Source organism: Hemicordylus capensis, chromosome 1 (assembly GCF_027244095.1).
Source record: "Hemicordylus capensis ecotype Gifberg chromosome 1, rHemCap1.1.pri, whole genome shotgun sequence".
NCBI classification, from domain to species: domain Eukaryota; kingdom Metazoa; phylum Chordata; class Lepidosauria; order Squamata; family Cordylidae; genus Hemicordylus; species Hemicordylus capensis.
In genome coordinates, this window is record NC_069657.1 from 237,885,352 (window position 1) to 237,901,328 (window position 15,977).

The 15,977-nt window shown below is 42.7% G+C and overlaps 1 protein-coding gene across 2 annotated transcripts in view; it reads left to right on the plus strand.

Annotated features, from left to right (window-relative positions):
* ACADL (acyl-CoA dehydrogenase long chain) overlaps nucleotides 1–15,977 on the plus strand; it is a 38,548-nt gene that overhangs the window by 20,996 nt on the left and 1,575 nt on the right. For both annotated transcript variants that reach the window (XM_053285197.1, XM_053285196.1), the window contains exons 6-10: nucleotides 1,231–1,395; nucleotides 2,377–2,478; nucleotides 4,989–5,102; nucleotides 9,145–9,272; nucleotides 14,218–14,304. In XM_053285197.1, the coding sequence (XP_053141172.1) occupies nucleotides 1,231–1,395; nucleotides 2,377–2,478; nucleotides 4,989–5,102; nucleotides 9,145–9,272; nucleotides 14,218–14,304 (596 nt within the window). The remainder of the gene's footprint in view (nucleotides 1–1,230; nucleotides 1,396–2,376; nucleotides 2,479–4,988; nucleotides 5,103–9,144; nucleotides 9,273–14,217; nucleotides 14,305–15,977) is intronic.

Sequence of the window (15,977 nt, forward strand, 5' to 3'; positions counted from 1 at the left end):
GAGGGACCAGGGAGGCAAACAAAAACTTGACCCAATCAATGCAAAAAGGGTTTCCTTTCCCAGTTAGTGTATTGTTTAGGATTTGGGGGAAATGTCATATGGGATGCCAACCACATGTAGCCAGGTTGCTCTTTCTCTCTCTCTCTCTCTCTCTCTCTCTCCTTCCTTCCTTCCTTAATGTGGTGTGCTAGAATTGTTTGTTCTCTTCTCTGATATGTGACTTGCGGAGAGGAGGGTGGGAAAATACTTACAACCTAGCCTACCCTAACTCTCAGAGCTTTTGTAAAATACAGTGGATAACTCCAAGCTTCTTGAAAAAAGGGCAGGATACAAATATGATTAGTGGTGTTCATTAGATGTGTGGACAATACCGATTGAAATTACAGATACATTTCAGGATAGAACCACATTTGGACCATTCATGCCATATTTAAGGGACAAGAAAAGAACTTTGCTATTCGAATACGACCAATATTTATATACTGCTTTTCAACAAAATTTCCCAAAGCAGTTTACGTATAAATACATACATACATACATACATACATACATACATACATAAAATAAAAGGGCTCCCTGTCCCCAAAAGGCTCAATCTAAAAAAGAAACTTAAGAGAAACACCAGCAATAACCACTGGAGGGATGCTGGGCTGAGGATGGATAGGGCCAGTTCCTCTCCCCATGCTAAATGTAAGAGAATCACCACTTTAAAAAAGGTGCCTCTTTGCTCAGTTAGCAGGGGACATTCTGAAGTGTTCTTAATTTTTCTTGGTACTTGCAGCTGTAGTGCATAGCTTGCCTGACAATGTAGAGCTGTTTTGTTGGCTTCTTCAGGCCCAATCCTGTGCATGTGTACTCCAAATTAAGTCCCCTAGACTTGCATGGGATTTATTCCCTGGCAGGTGTGCAGAACTGGATTGCAGATTTCATTGATTACTGCTCTTTCATAAGAATTCAAAGCGATCTTGATTAAACTGGAGAACTGACATGAAAATGACAAGATGGAATTAATTGGCAAAAACAAAACTCCATGGGGAAATGAAGCACTAAGACATGGGGAGTGACCGGCTATGCAGTCACATGATATGGCTGAAATGAAATTTGTCTGCAAAGTGAACATTAGTTGCAAACGGCTGCTGTAGCCAATAAGGTGGCAGCTATAGGCCAAAACAACAACTCCATCGTAACTAAGGAAGTCACGGCTTTTACACTCACTTTGCTTTCTTACAGGTATTCATTACTAATGGCTGGATGTGTGACTTAGTGATTGTAGTGGCTGTTACAAACCGCGAGGCCCGTTCCCCTGCTCATGGCATTAGCCTTTTTCTAGTAGAAGATGGAATGAAAGGATTCATCAAAGGGCGTAAGCTTGACAAAATAGGACTCAAAGCCCAGGTGAGTCATAGGAGTCGTAAGTAGCTGCTCTGAGGCGTACATGGTGATCTGTGGAAAGAGCAAATGCAGCGTGAAGAATATTTCTGTTCTTAGCTTTTGACTAAAAGTGCACAGCAAGCCTGGGTTGACTTGGAGGGAAGCAGCCAGTATACATCTTACGAGCAAAAGAGTTATTTGCTTTGCACAGTTCCCGAAACGGCTCTTCTGTCCCTGTCAGCTGTCCCTCAACAAGGTATGGAAACCCAGGACCCTAGAAGGCCCTGGACTTTCTCTGGACCTGCTTCCCTCTTTTCTCAGGGCCAGGCTGGAAGTGACGGCAGCAGCCACTTTTGTCTCAACATATGGTTGTCTTGTTCACGTTTGAAGTGTAGCATGCGGTGGCAGTCTGATTAAAACATCAGAATAAGTGCTTGGGCAAGGGAGCGGAACACACACACACACACACACACACACACACACACACACACACACACACACACACACCCCTCTCTGTACTCAGATAACCAAACTCCATTTCCCTTCTGTTCTGGAAGTGAGCCTGAGTGGGAGAAAAATGTCTGAGGCAATGACTGTGAGGAGGTAAAGGCAGAAGAGGGGACATGTTCAGCTCCCCTCGCCCACACGGTCCTTTTGATGTTGAAATCAGACCCATCTTATTCCAGTTTGTACATGATCAAGGCAGAGTCATCCCAAGGGAAACAGGGCCGCCACTGTTGCATCTCATCTGGCCCACGGAATTTGGATGTGGCAGGCAGTAACTTTCATCAGAAATGTTCTCCAGCCTCTCTGGAACCCCCCTTGCTTTGTTTTTTTTCCTTTTGGAGCCCACCACTCTCCTTCTCCTGCAAAACCCAAGGACAGTGCATTGATTGTGAGGGTAAAAAAGGAAAGGCAGCACAAGGAATGAGAAGCCAAGATGCAAACTGACTATGGCAAATATGTCATTTCTTTTCTGTGTATGTTTTTAAAAATTAAAATTAGGACACAGCAGAGCTATTTTTTGAAGATGTCCGTCTGCCGGCCAGTGCCTTGCTTGGAGAGGAGAACAAAGGCTTCTATTATCTCATGGCAGAGCTTCCTCAGGTGAGAGACATAAAACCGTGCTGTGCACAGAGGAACAACGGTGTTATTTGTTCATTGCAGCAAACTGCCAGCTACAGATTACACACTGTGACATTTGATCTCCAGCACAGGATGATAACAGCAACCACCACCTGCTTATGTTCGTGTGGTATATGCTGCTTCATACTGGAATCCTGCACTTGAAATTATTATATATATATTTGCTGTTTTACAAACCTGAACCTTAATAAAATAAATTGCAGCATATCAAGTATTGATTTGGTATCATGTTTCTGATAACTGGCCATCAGTTATCTGTAATATTGTTATTATTATTTACATTTATATCCCGCTCTTCCACCAAGGAGCCCAAAGCGGTGTACTACATACTTAGGTTTCTCCTCACAACAACCCTGTGAAGTAGGTTAGGCTGAGAGAGAAGTGACTGGCCCAGAGTCACCCAGCTAGATTCATGGCTGAATGGGGATTTGAACTTGGGTCTCCCCGGTCCTAGTCGAGCACTCTAACTACTACTCCATGCTGGCTCTCACATGATAATAAAATAAGTTTTTTATCCTTTTGATCTCAGGTTTGGATAACTTGTTGGTAGCCATGGTGTAGATGCATGTGTTTACAAAACAACCAATAACTTTGGCTTAATCTTAACAGCCCCATTTTCAGGATCATCTTTTTGTGGAACCCCTAACTCACATCCCTCCATGACTTTCATTAGCAAAAGGAAGAAGTAAAAATGATAGCTAATCAAGCAGGGATGAGGGGAGGGCAAGTATTAGAACTGAAGCTCTGGAGGGGAGTTCATCACAGCAAAAGTAGTGGGTTAGGAGCCTCTGTTTTGTATTCACTCTTGTACCTGCAAGGGGGATGAGATTACCATGTTCTTTTTCCTGTTGTCCTGGCAACAGTTCATCCCAGAGTCACTGTAGGTTGTCTTCAGTTTTATTTTGTTTACCACTTTCACCTTTTTAAGGGTCTAGACTCCATGCCCTACAAGAAAGTTAATAAAGCCAGTATTAAAACAGTACATAAACTAAGGCACCAAACAACATAGTTGTACAATAATAAACCAGCAGCAGAAAATCAACAGCAACAAAAAGCCCCCAAATAAACTTAGCAGTGACACAATTCAACAACAAAACCCCAGCCTTGCTCAACACAACAGCCAGATAGAAAGAAACCCTCTTACCCTTATTCTCTGAAATAAAAATCACCTTAACTTGGTATGAGAGAGCCAGCACAGAGATAACAGAGCAGACTTTCTCTTGTGTATCTTTTAAGTTGTGTGTACATAGGCTACAGCCCATATAGTAGAGATGTGCAAATTGATTTGAGTCAAATCTGTTTGAGCTTGGAATGGGGGTGATTGGAGTGGTTCAAACTCAAATTGAATCACCCTTAGTATAAAGGGCCTGATTTGAGATCAAATTAACCCTGATTCGACTCAAATCTATTCAAGTGATTAAAGCACCCATTTTTTCTGAGGGGAGCTGGTCTACCAATTGGGGTTGGTGGGTAGACCAGCCCTCCACCCCAGACTTAGCATGCCGGCCCGCCTTGGGCTGGTCTACCTGCCAACCCCAATTGGTAGACCAGCTCCCCCTGGAAATACAGTCCTCAAAACAGCACCAGGGGAGAGCTGGTCTACCATTTAGGGTTGGTGGGTAGACCAGCCCTCCGCTTTAGACAGCATGTTGGCCCAGCCTCAGAGGACTGGTCTACCTAGTAGACCGGATCTCCAAGGAAAAAATGGCACTCGAATCACTTGAATTGATTCAAGGTTAATTCGTCAAAACAGCCCGCCAAGCCATCTGTTTCGACAAACTGATTCAAGGATTTGGTGATTAGATTTGAACTTGAATTGAAACAATTTGTGCACATCTCTAGCAGATAGGATCTTGGATGCTTGGAAGTCAGGGTGGTAAGAAGGCCAGGCCGGTGGGCACAATCTTTATCCCCCATTGCTATGTGTTCAGGCTGTATACTTTTATTGTCTGCAGACCATGCACGTGCTTATGTTGGTGTTGATCTGGTATTTTTTAAAAATATTGTTATTGTTACATTTATATCCTGCTCTTCCTCCAAGGAGCCCAGAAAAGCATGCACACTTATGTCCATTCTCACAACAACCTTTTGAAGTAGGTTAGGCTGAGAGATGAGTGGCTAGTGCAGAGTTACCCAGTTAATGGGGATTTGAACTCGAGTCTCTCCAATCCTAGTCCAACACCACACTGGCTCTTGGTATGGCCAAGGTGAAAAGTTTGGGAGTTTTCTTCACAGTTGACATTGGCCCCAAAGCTGCTGCAAAGCATGCTAAAAGATTCATAATTGGAGAGATCAGAAGCCCAGTTCTAGTCCATATGCATTTGTAAACAGTTGAAAGATTAATGACAGTGATGCAAGGCAGCAGCTATCAAATAGCTCTGTGTATGTGTAAGGAAATGCTGAAAAATACTTTTGTTTGGGAGTAGCTCTGATTGTTTTTCTACCCCCCACCCCCACCCCAATCTGTTAAGGAAAGATTGTTGATTGCTACCCTAGCGATTGCCAGTTGTGAATTCATGTTTGAAGAAACAAGAAACTATGTTAAACAAAGAAAAGCTTTTGGGAAAACAATTGCACATTTACAGGTGAGCATCTGGGGATATTTGTTTTTCCTGCAAAGTAATAATTTATGAGCATACTTTACTCCTTAATGTTGAATTCAGATATTGTGCCTGTTCAAGATGACCCATAATCCATGGTTTGGAACATAGGAAGCTGCCTTATACCTAGTCAGTCCATCTAACTCAGTATTGCCTAAGCTGGCAGCAGCTTCTCCAAAGTTGCAGGCAGGAGTCTCTCTCTCAGCCCTATCTGGAGATGCCAGGGAGGGAACTTGGAATCTTCTGCATGCAAGCAGTCAGATGCTCTTCCCAGAGCGGCCCCATCCCCTAATGGAAATATCTTACAGTGGTCACATGTAGTCTCCCATTCAGATGCAAACCAGGACAGATGCTATTTAGCAAAGGGGCTCATTCATGCTTGCTACCACAAGACCAGCTGTTCTCTGCAGCTTCTAACTTTCCTGAGCCTGTGTGCTCTCCTTTCCCTTACCTCATTAGCTTTGACATGGAGAGCCTTGTTTATTAAATCACACTTCCACAATTTATCTGAACTTGGACCTGCTGCTTTAGCTGTGATTTATGAAGCACATTAAACCAGGATGTGAAACCAGGACTGCATATCAGTTTCACATCCTGGTTTAATCATGACTTGTAAATGGCAGCTAAAGCAGCAGCTCTGGGTTTAGATGAGTCACAAAATCGTGGTTTAATAAACAGTGTTTCCCTGGTGCAGGAGTGGGTAACTTTGACTCACCAGTTGTTGCTGAATTACAACTCCCATAACCCCCAGCTGCAATTTATTTCAGCTGAGGATGATGGGAGCAGTAGTTCAGCAACAGCTGGAGACCCAAGGTTGCCTACACCTGCCCTAGTTAATGGGTGGAGGAGGTAAGGAAGGGGAGAGTGAAAAGTTGTTTTCATAACTCAGCAAATCATGGTTTGCTGAGTCATCTGAACTGACCCGTTGCATATAGCTTACATTATGTATTGTGCCCACCTGTAGTATTTGACATTCTGAGAATCTCAGCTTTTGTTTTTAAAGTGGCCAAGTCCTTGCATTTAGCAAAGTGGAACCACCTTGTTCAGGAGCAGCAAACCTCAATTACCAAATACCCAGGATAAACAGGGAATCGTTCTCTCCATCAAGCACTAATGCAAGCTTCCCAGGGTCCTCTGGCTGGAGGACAGGGTGCTAGACATGAAGTGTAATTTTTGGTCCTGTCCCACAAGACAATTCTTATGTCTTGCTATACTGTGATTGTTAAACTGTAAAGTGACTTGCTGTACAGTGACCTTCTTATTGTTTTGTTGTAAACTGCCCAGAGACTTGTGTTTGGGGCGGTATACAAGTATGTTAAAGAAAGAAAGAGTAGGCAGTTGGTCTGATGCAATCTTGAAAGTGACATGGAGGCTAATAGGCCATCCTGTCTTGGGTTCCCAGGGCCTTGTGTAAAACTGCAAAACTAGAGCCAGAGACACTTATTTTTGAAAATGTGCTATTAATGAATATATTGGTGTCACAGTGGTGCTAAGCCAGTTTAACTACTGGGCTTTCTCCAAAGGATTCTGAGAACTGTGGTTGGTTTGGGTGCTGAGAATTCTGTTGGAAATCTCTAGCCTCCCTTCACAGAACTACATTTCCCAGTATTCCACGAGGAGAAGGAAGGGAATCACACCTGTTTTTAATATAGATGTGTGTAGCAACATTGATCGAAGTGTTCCGATTCTTGAGCTCTGCTGCCATGTGGGCTCAGCTATCCACCTTTGGACATAAGATTCCATTCTGATGCTGGTGGTCTGTAGGCTCACACAAGTGCAAGAAATTCCTCCTGTACTGTTGCTATGTCTGGTTTTCACAACCCTTGCTTAGAACAAGGGGCATGACATACCCCAGAGTTGGGTTGAAGATTACTATCTGTGGGCAAGATTATTCCATTATACTACTAAATCACTCGGAATTCTCAGACACAGTAACTATATGCCCAGATGGTTCCAAATAAGGAGCTGTATACAGTTTTGAGTGCACGCAAGTCTTGGTGGTGAAGTTGAATATACTGGGGTATGCTTCTGCCCCTTATGGTAATGGGGAAATGCAACTTTTGCTTCCTGCTTCTAAAATTACTCTTGTCATGTGTGTATCAAACAACCATTTGAAAACCAGGGTGGTCCTGAAATCCTAGCACTGTTGTTTTTTCACATCTGTGGCAGAATGATCTGGTTTGTTTGCCTTTTTGAGGTAATGCCAGCCTTGCTGAGATTGAACAGACAACAGCTAGATCTTGGAGAGTGAGGAGGCATTGTGGTGTCTCCACGAAGACTACTGAAAAGTTCAGTGTCCTTGACATTGTTAATGTACAGTGCAATCTTTCCCAAGCTTTCCCGTTTTGATACCTTTTAAAAAAAATCTAGAGTATGGCAATTTGCAGGGTTGTTTTTTTGTTTTTTTGTTTTAAACCATGTTTTAATATTAGTATAGTGACTAGATTAGATCTTGGACAGTAGTCCCACGAAGCTGATGATAAACCTTAACAAAGCATTAGCATTGCAAATTGAATTGACATTTTATTCCCCTAGTATGCTCAAAAAATCTAGTATGCAGGGTGTAATGCCATACTATATGCATTACATTTGTAACCAACTGACTTCCAGCTATTCTACAACATGGATAATATCCCTCCCCCCCTTGCCCCTCTATTTCAATTCCAGCTCCCCACGCCCCCAGAATACTGTTTGATGCTCCGGTTTTCCTACAGCTCCCAGCTTTTCCCCACTCCCCCAAATCCTCTCCCTTTACTCATTTAATTCTTTCCATCACCAGCTTCTGAACAGAAGCTGCTTGTGTAGAGTCTCTCCCATGCTCCCTTTCACTTGGCACAATCTGTTATCTGTATTTTTGCTACACTCCCTAATGCCTACCTGAGGCTTTTACAGCTGAACTTTGCAAATGTTTTCTAGGGTGCACAACATAATTGTGTGAGGACTAGTTGAGATGAACTCTAATGGTGGTGCAGTCTATGCACAGTGAATGAGCACAATTGAGCCTACCTACCACTTGGGCCACTGGGTGCTCTCACATCCTTGTCCCACATACAACCCAGGACGTATAACTATGGTTGTGCCTGATCTGACATGGCCTTTAAAACAGTTATTTAAAACAGATGTAATTTGGCATATTGTTTTTAAAGCTTCAGTCCTGTGCGCAGTTACCAGGGAGTAAGCCCCAAGAACACAATGGAGTTTACTTCCAAGTAAACATGAATGGCGGTAATCTTTGGTTTTAGGCCATGATTACCAAGGGCGGTGGGAGTGGGGGATAGAAAGCACTGAATCGCTACACTGGGGGCTGAGGGAGAAGAATGAATACAAGCCAGTATTGAAGAAGATGCTTCAAAATAATCTGTGCCCTTAGGCCCCTTTTAGAAGTGACATTGAAATAGGATTTCACATTGCCTGCATTTGTAGTTTGAATATACCACTGTGGGCTAATGTGTACAGTTGATTTTTTTAAAATGGCTCTCTTCCATTGATCGTGTTCCCTCATGTCCCTCGTTCCCTCACATTCAAGTAACATGAGAGAGGTGCAGAGGTACGCTAGTGTCCTTTGTGAAAACAGCATTAGACTCCAGCAGGGTGTGTTAAGTGCAAAAGGGCCTGAATTAAAGTAGATGTTTGTTCTCCAGATGCTCCATCATTCACAGTCTATTTCTGATCTAATTGTAGACACCACACAGTCTGGAAATTGGAATAGTTTCAGCTGCAGGTTTTTTTGTGTTTTGGGTGTTGACTGTCATTTTAGGCTACATCTCCCAAAAAGCAAAACAGCAGCCTCCAAACAAAAGGCTGGAAATATCATTAAGCTGTAACATGTGCTGTAATTGGGCATAAAGGAATACATAAGAGTAGGCTTGAGATACAGTAATCTCTCATGTGCTGATAGAACATGGGCCATGCATAAAATGCCATGTCAAGAACTTTATTTCCTAGAAAAAAGCCAAGAGCATTTCTTTTTTTAAAAAAAATGCATTGTTTTCTTAATGAACTGTGCTTTTTCTTTCCAAATTGGAAGACTGTACAGCACAAGCTAGCAGAACTGAAAACACAAATTTGTGTAGGTCGGATATTTTTGGATAGCTGCCTCCACCTTCACTCGGAGAAACGCCTGGATTCTGCCACTGCTTCAATGGCCAAATATTGGTATGTGTGTGTATGATATAATTTATCCTTCTGTATTCTGTATGCTCTAGATCTGAGCAATTATGATGAATATAATCCCCACATGATTCTTGGAGTGAGAAAAGCCTGTTTTATGGTAAAGTTGTGCCATCAAGTTGGTGTCGACTCCTGGAGACCACAGAGTCCTGTGGTTGTCTTTGGTAGAATGCAGGAGGGGTTTACTATTGCCATCTCCCATGCAGTATGAGATGATGCCTTTCAGCATCTTCCTATATTGCTGCTGCCCGATATAGGTACCAGCGGGGATACAAACCAGCAACCTCTGGCTTGCTAATGAAATCATTTCCCTGCTGCGCCATTAGGTGGAGGCACAGGGAGATGCCTGGGGAGACTCGAATGTCTCTGTTCTTCCTCCAGCTCCATTTTGATCCTCTTGTTTACAACTGTGTGTGTGTGCGTGTGTGTGTTTGTGTGCATGCAAGTAAATGGGACTTGATGAGTACCTTCAGAGCTGGCTTGGAAGAGTCTAGCCAGCAAAGATTATTTTAAAATAAAGGTTCTTAAAATTGTCAGGGAAGTTCAGAGGAGAAGCAATAGACTTGCTGCTTGTCAAACTTCTTCTGTTTAAGAAAACTAGCTCTGGATCAGGGGCGTAACGAGGCTGGAGTGGGCCCAGAGACAAAATTTTTAAATGGGCCCCTCGCTGATACACACACACTCACTTCACATGTGACTTGCCTCGGGGGGGGGGGCTCGAGGCATGGGGGCCCCCAGGCAGCAATCTCCCCTTGCCTAATGGTAGTTACGCCCCTGCTCTGGATGAGTGCTCCAGTACTATGGTAGCATATCACCACTGAATACAAACGAGAGAATTACAAAGAGCAAAATAACATAGGAATAGGGAGGAGGTTTTCTTTTGATTGCTTGTCACTAGTTCTATTACAGACATTACCCAGTATGCATTCCCGACTCCTGCACAGTCACATTCCATGTAGCAGTCATAAGAGCGAAAGACGATGCATCTGGGTGAGGAATCTTAGTTCTCACAACACCACATTACTTCAGGTTGACTTCTGAGAAAATGCATTATCCCTGAAATAATCTGCTGCTTGGATGAAAGATATCTGCACTAAATAAGTAATGCTACATTTATTGCACTATAAATGAGTCTGGAAAGGCCATTAGCAAGCAGGGAAGATGCTGGCTGTGTGGCTAGAATTCATTAAAAGATGGGCTTCCTTTTTAATAAGATACTTATTAAAGAGACTCTTATTAAACTCTTATTAAAGTGACTTAATAAGAGACTTTGGAATCCCTGTTGGGAATTGCTAGGTTCCTTAGGTTTGGGAGAGTTTAATATGTGAGTTTCTGGACTGGTTGAAAACAGAGATGGCTAGCTGGAAGCCCATGAGTGGAATCCAGCTTGCTAGGCAATTTCCTGATTTTTCTCTAAGTGTGGGGAAAGAGTTGTGTTGACCTGAACTTCTAGATGGGTTTTGATGCTAAATAAATCTGAAGATCCCAGTAGCAAAAACTGAGCATTATAGGAATGTTTAATTCAAGAGCTGAAAGACTTTGGGAAACCATAATGTGATCTTATTACAAAATAGTTGAAGGTTTAGTTTCACACTGCTTGCTGTATAAACACAAACTTGCTGTTTGACCTCAGACATGTTCCTAAATCTGTCTGACTTCAGGATGAAAAGGTTGCCCACTGCTGTCTTATAGCAAACCCTGACCTGGGCTGCCTCTTGCAGTTCCATTTTTCATTAGCCAGAAAAAAAACCCCTGGGCTGTTATTGCTGTTACATATTAACTTATGTTTCCCCAGACAAAGTTAGACAAGTAAAAACATTGAAGGTAATACTTTGTACTGATGCCAGATTACATTAGCTACATGCGTGAAAGAAATTCGATGTGAGATGACAAAACAGCAAAAAATATTTCTGAGAACATACAAGTTTGTCTCTGGTGAAAAGTGCAGAAAGAAAGAGATGCAGAGCAGAGATAACAGAGTCCAGATGGGATGTTTCCCATAAGGGAAAGAATTTGAGTGGAAATATCTGGTAGGGGAGTAATTGTATTCAGCTTCTAAGAAAAGGAAATCATTGTCGGCTGAAAATCTGTGCACTTCTGCAGTGGCCTTCCCTGGAATTTGTAGAATGCTTGACTGTTGTTGCATCTACATATTTTTGGTATTGCCGATCATGAAGTTCATATAGCATCTCCTAATATAGTTTTAAGAATAATCTTTTTAAAGTCTTTCTCTATACAGTTATTCTGCTACATTTGGCTGTATTTATGTGGAGCTTTTTGCTTTTACAGCTGAATAGAAAACACTCTTCATTCTGGAGAGAGTGTGTGTATTCTGTTCTAAACTGGAGTTGAAAACACTTGGAATGAAGTACTGGGAGATCAGTACTTGGCTTATTTCATCTAGTAATCGCATTATATGAGGGGGTCTGGTAAATATTATACATGCTTCTCTGAGTGAGAGCAGGATGCCTCCTTGTCTTAAGAATTATTAGACCACTCTTGAAGAAACATGTATTGGATCCATCAGAGTTGGCTAATTACAGACCCGTTTCCAATCTTCCATGGCTGGGCAAGGTGATTGAGTAGGTGGTGGCCTCTCAGTTCCAAGTGGTTTTGGATGATACAGATTATTTAGGCGAATTTCAAACCGGCCTTTGAGCAGGCTATGGAGTTGAGACTGCTTTGTTCAGCCTGATGGATGATCTCCAACTGGCTAACCACAGAGCAAGTGCGACTCTTGCTGATCCTTTTGGATCTCTAGGCAGCTTTCAATACCATCAGCCATGGTATCCTTCTGGGTCACCTGAAGGAAGTCGGATTGGGTGGCACTGTTTTACAGTAGTTCCGTTCCTACCTCTCTGGTGGATTCCAGATGGTGTCAGTTGGAGACTGCTGCTCTGCAAAGCGGGAACTAGGGATGTGCACGCAACCGTTTGGCACTCCATTCTAAGAGTGCCGAACCGGTTCCGTGGACCAGCGTTTGAGCTGGTTTGAAGATGGGGGTGTGGATAACTTTAAGGATGGGGGAGGGTACTCTTACCCTTCCAGCCATGTTTGCCCCGCCGGCGCTGTGTATTCAAACGGTCCAGCGGGGCAGCAGCGTACCTTCCTGCCACCCTGTTACTTCCTCGGACTGGAAGTGACCAGAAGTTCCCTGTTTGTGTGCTCATGTCATATGTGTGCATGCCACACGCATGCATACCGGGAACTCCACCTCCAATACTTCCGGTCAATTCCAGGCCGAGGAAGCAACGGGGCGGCAGGGAGGTTCGCTGCTGCCCTGCTGGACTGTTTGAATACACAGCGCCAGTGGGGAAAACGTGGCAGGAGGGGTAAGAGCACCCTCCCCCGCCCTTAAAGTTATCCCCCCCCCATCGCCTTCGGTCTGGCAGGTGCGGGTTCCATGCAGATCCCTAGCGAGAACTAAAGTATGGCATTCCACAAGGCTCCATACTGTCTCCAGTGCTCTTTAACATCTACATGAAAGCACTGGGAGAGATCATCAGGAGGTTGGGTGCAGGGTGTTATCAATATGATGACAACACCGAGATCTATTTCTCCGTATTGTCCTCATCCTGAAATGGCATAACTTCCCTAAATGCCTGCCTGGAGGTGATAAAAGGCTTGATGAAGGATAACAAACTGAAGTTGAATCCAAATAAGATGAAGGCCCTGACTCAGGACCTAAGAGAAGGTTTAGATCTGCTTGTTCTGGATGGGGTTACACTCCCCCTGAAAGATCAGGTATATAGCTTGGGAGTGCTCCTGGATCCCAAACTCTCTCTGGTTCCTCAGGTTGAGGCAGTGGCCAGGAGCGCTTCGGCTTATATGTCAGCTACAGTATGCCCATTTCGGGAGGTAAATGATCTTAAAAGGGCCGTGCGTATGCTGTTAACCTCCAGGCTTGATTACTGTAATGCACTCTACATGGGCCTGCCTTTATACATAGTCCAGAAACTACCATTGGTACAGAATGCATATCGGCAGCCAGACTGGTCTCTGGGACAACACAAAGGGACCGTATAACACCAATTTTAAAAGAATTGCACTGGCTGCCGATACGTTTCTGAGCGAAATACGAAGTCCTGGTTATTACCTATAAAGCCCTCAGTGGCTTGGGTCCAGGTTACTTAAGAGAGTACCTTCTTTAGCATGAACCATGTCACCCATTAAGATCATCTGGAGAGCTCCGGTTATGGTTGTTACTGGCTCATTTGGTGGTGACACGTGGCTGGGCCTTCGCTGTGGCTGCCCCGGGGCTTTGGAATATGCTCCCTGTTGAAATAAGAGCATCTCTTTCTCTGTTTGTTTTTAGGAAGACCCTCAAGACACCTGTTCTCTCAGGATTTTAAATGAAATTAATTTTAAACTGTTTTTATCCCATGCAATTGCTTTAACTTCTTATTCTGTGACATTTGTTTTAATTGTTTTTACTCTGTTTTATATTTGCTGTTTTTAAATTGTATATGCCGCTTAGAGATACACATATCAGGCAGTATATAAATATGATAAACAAATCATGTACAAAACAAACTATGTCCTCTGCACAGCACTTAGGAAAAGCATTGCATAAAACAAAGTAGTGGATCTTGAATGCTGTACAGTACTACCCTATATTTGAATCCTTTACTTTGCAAAAGTTCTAAAATCGATACATGATCTTGAACATTACAAAAGCTATTACATTGTAGAACACTTTATTTTTCTTTATGGTTGTGTATTAGAAATTTTACAGTGGTGCAACATACTCAGAATAGAATTTCAGAGTGTGTGTTTATAATTTAGTGGAGAGTACTGTGGTCATGTAAATGAGTATAGTTCCTCTTGAAAACATAGCTGCTCTGCTATAAGTGATTATTTGAATAGCCTTTTGGAACATAAGAGCTGAACTGCTTTGGAAACAAGCTTGATTTTTCTCCCCCCGCTGAAGGGCCTCTGATCTCCAAAACAGTGTGGCTACTCAGTGTGTACAACTCCATGGAGGATGGGGCTATATGTGGGAGTATCCAATTGCAAAGTAAGTAGCTGCTTTTTATCCTCACAGCTGTACTGTTTTGCTGGAAGAACTGGTCATCCATACAGGTAGATGTTTCAACAGGAAGGATCTTTGGTTTCTCTAGCTAGTCTACAAGCTGTTCAGTAGTGTTTAATTGCAAATTGTTACTGCTATTTGGTTTTAAAAGGTAAAATGAGAGAATGTTTGTAAGAGACCAACCTTCCATTGATCCACAGTCTTATGGTTGAATATATTTTATTCATAACTCAGTTTTATTCACATACCGTACCTTGGATCTTAGCCAATAGTAGCTAGTGTTCCCTCTAAGGCGTGCACGTGTGCACACGTGCTCATACGGTTTTTGATGTCCACTCACTTAATTTTAGATCCTGCTCAGGTTGAATCAGGAAGGCCCCACTCTGAATGCATGTACGCACACACTACCTTGATACTACTGCCCTGAACAAAATTCATTCTGGACACAGATGAAATAAATTAGAGGGAACATTGAGTAGGTATGGTTATTTACACACCTTGCATCTTAGCCAATAGCTGGTGTGGTTCTATAGTAATATCAAAATATATGACTCAGTCGTCAGCCTTTGTTTGCCTGATAGGCTATGTGTCTTAAAATGAAAGTATAGTTTTCATTTTGGTGGAACTTCCATAGAGATTTCAACTAGTGCTCTTCGCCAGTTATTTATTTCTTGCATGTATTTATGTGCAATGCCGCTTCCATTGAGAATTGAAAACTGAACCTCCACACTCATGTTTTGTACTCTACTTGTGCCTCTAGACTTCTCCAACAACCACATCAAACCCAGATTCTCCTGCAAAAATAATGAAAAATAGACACCATTGTTTGCATACATTTAATGCCTCTTTGTATGAACATCCAATGAATGTTGGCTGCTTTAAAATGTTGCATGATGGTTTCTTGCCTATGGCCAGTTGGCTGTGAGACCCATTGCCATATATACAGAATTTGTCATGTTAGGAAAATGCTGGCAAAAATGATGTGCTGTGAGTGTTAAACACTGAATGCTATCTAACCAAGGAGACAGAAGATGTACTGTTTTCATGTGTATTTCCTGAGACCATTCAGACATCTTGCCAAATCATGGTTTGTGCTTCCAGACATACAGGCAAAACCTGGTTTAGACTAGAGCTGCTTGATTGTTTTGCTGTTTCCGTTTGCTTATCCCCCCAGTTTCTAGGTTGTGGCTGTCAGAGGCAAAGCAATGACCATAACTATGGTTTATCAATTCAGAGATCACACCAAGCCAGAGTTAAAACCTTGATTCCATAACCTTGATACTTTTTTGTCATTCTCTCCCTCTTTAGGGAAGAAAGGTGTAGGCTGCAATTCTATGAACACTACACCTGGGAGTAGGTTTGACTGAACACAGTGAAACTTACTTCTGAGTAAACGTGCTTAAGATTGCATTGTAAGAGGACAAAATGTAGTTAAAGGGAGGCAGTGGGACTAGCACCTGTGCTGAAGGAAATACTGCCTCTTCTATCAGCTGGAAGCTGCCACCTCTACTTTCTAAATAGATCAAGTCACCCTCCAATTTGTTCTCTGGGACAATAGAGGCCAGTGCCAACATTTTATAAGCCAAAGATAGAGCCATACATTTAAAGGAAGATAGTGCTTGTGTCCACCATACCAGCATCTGTGGATGAAAGCATAA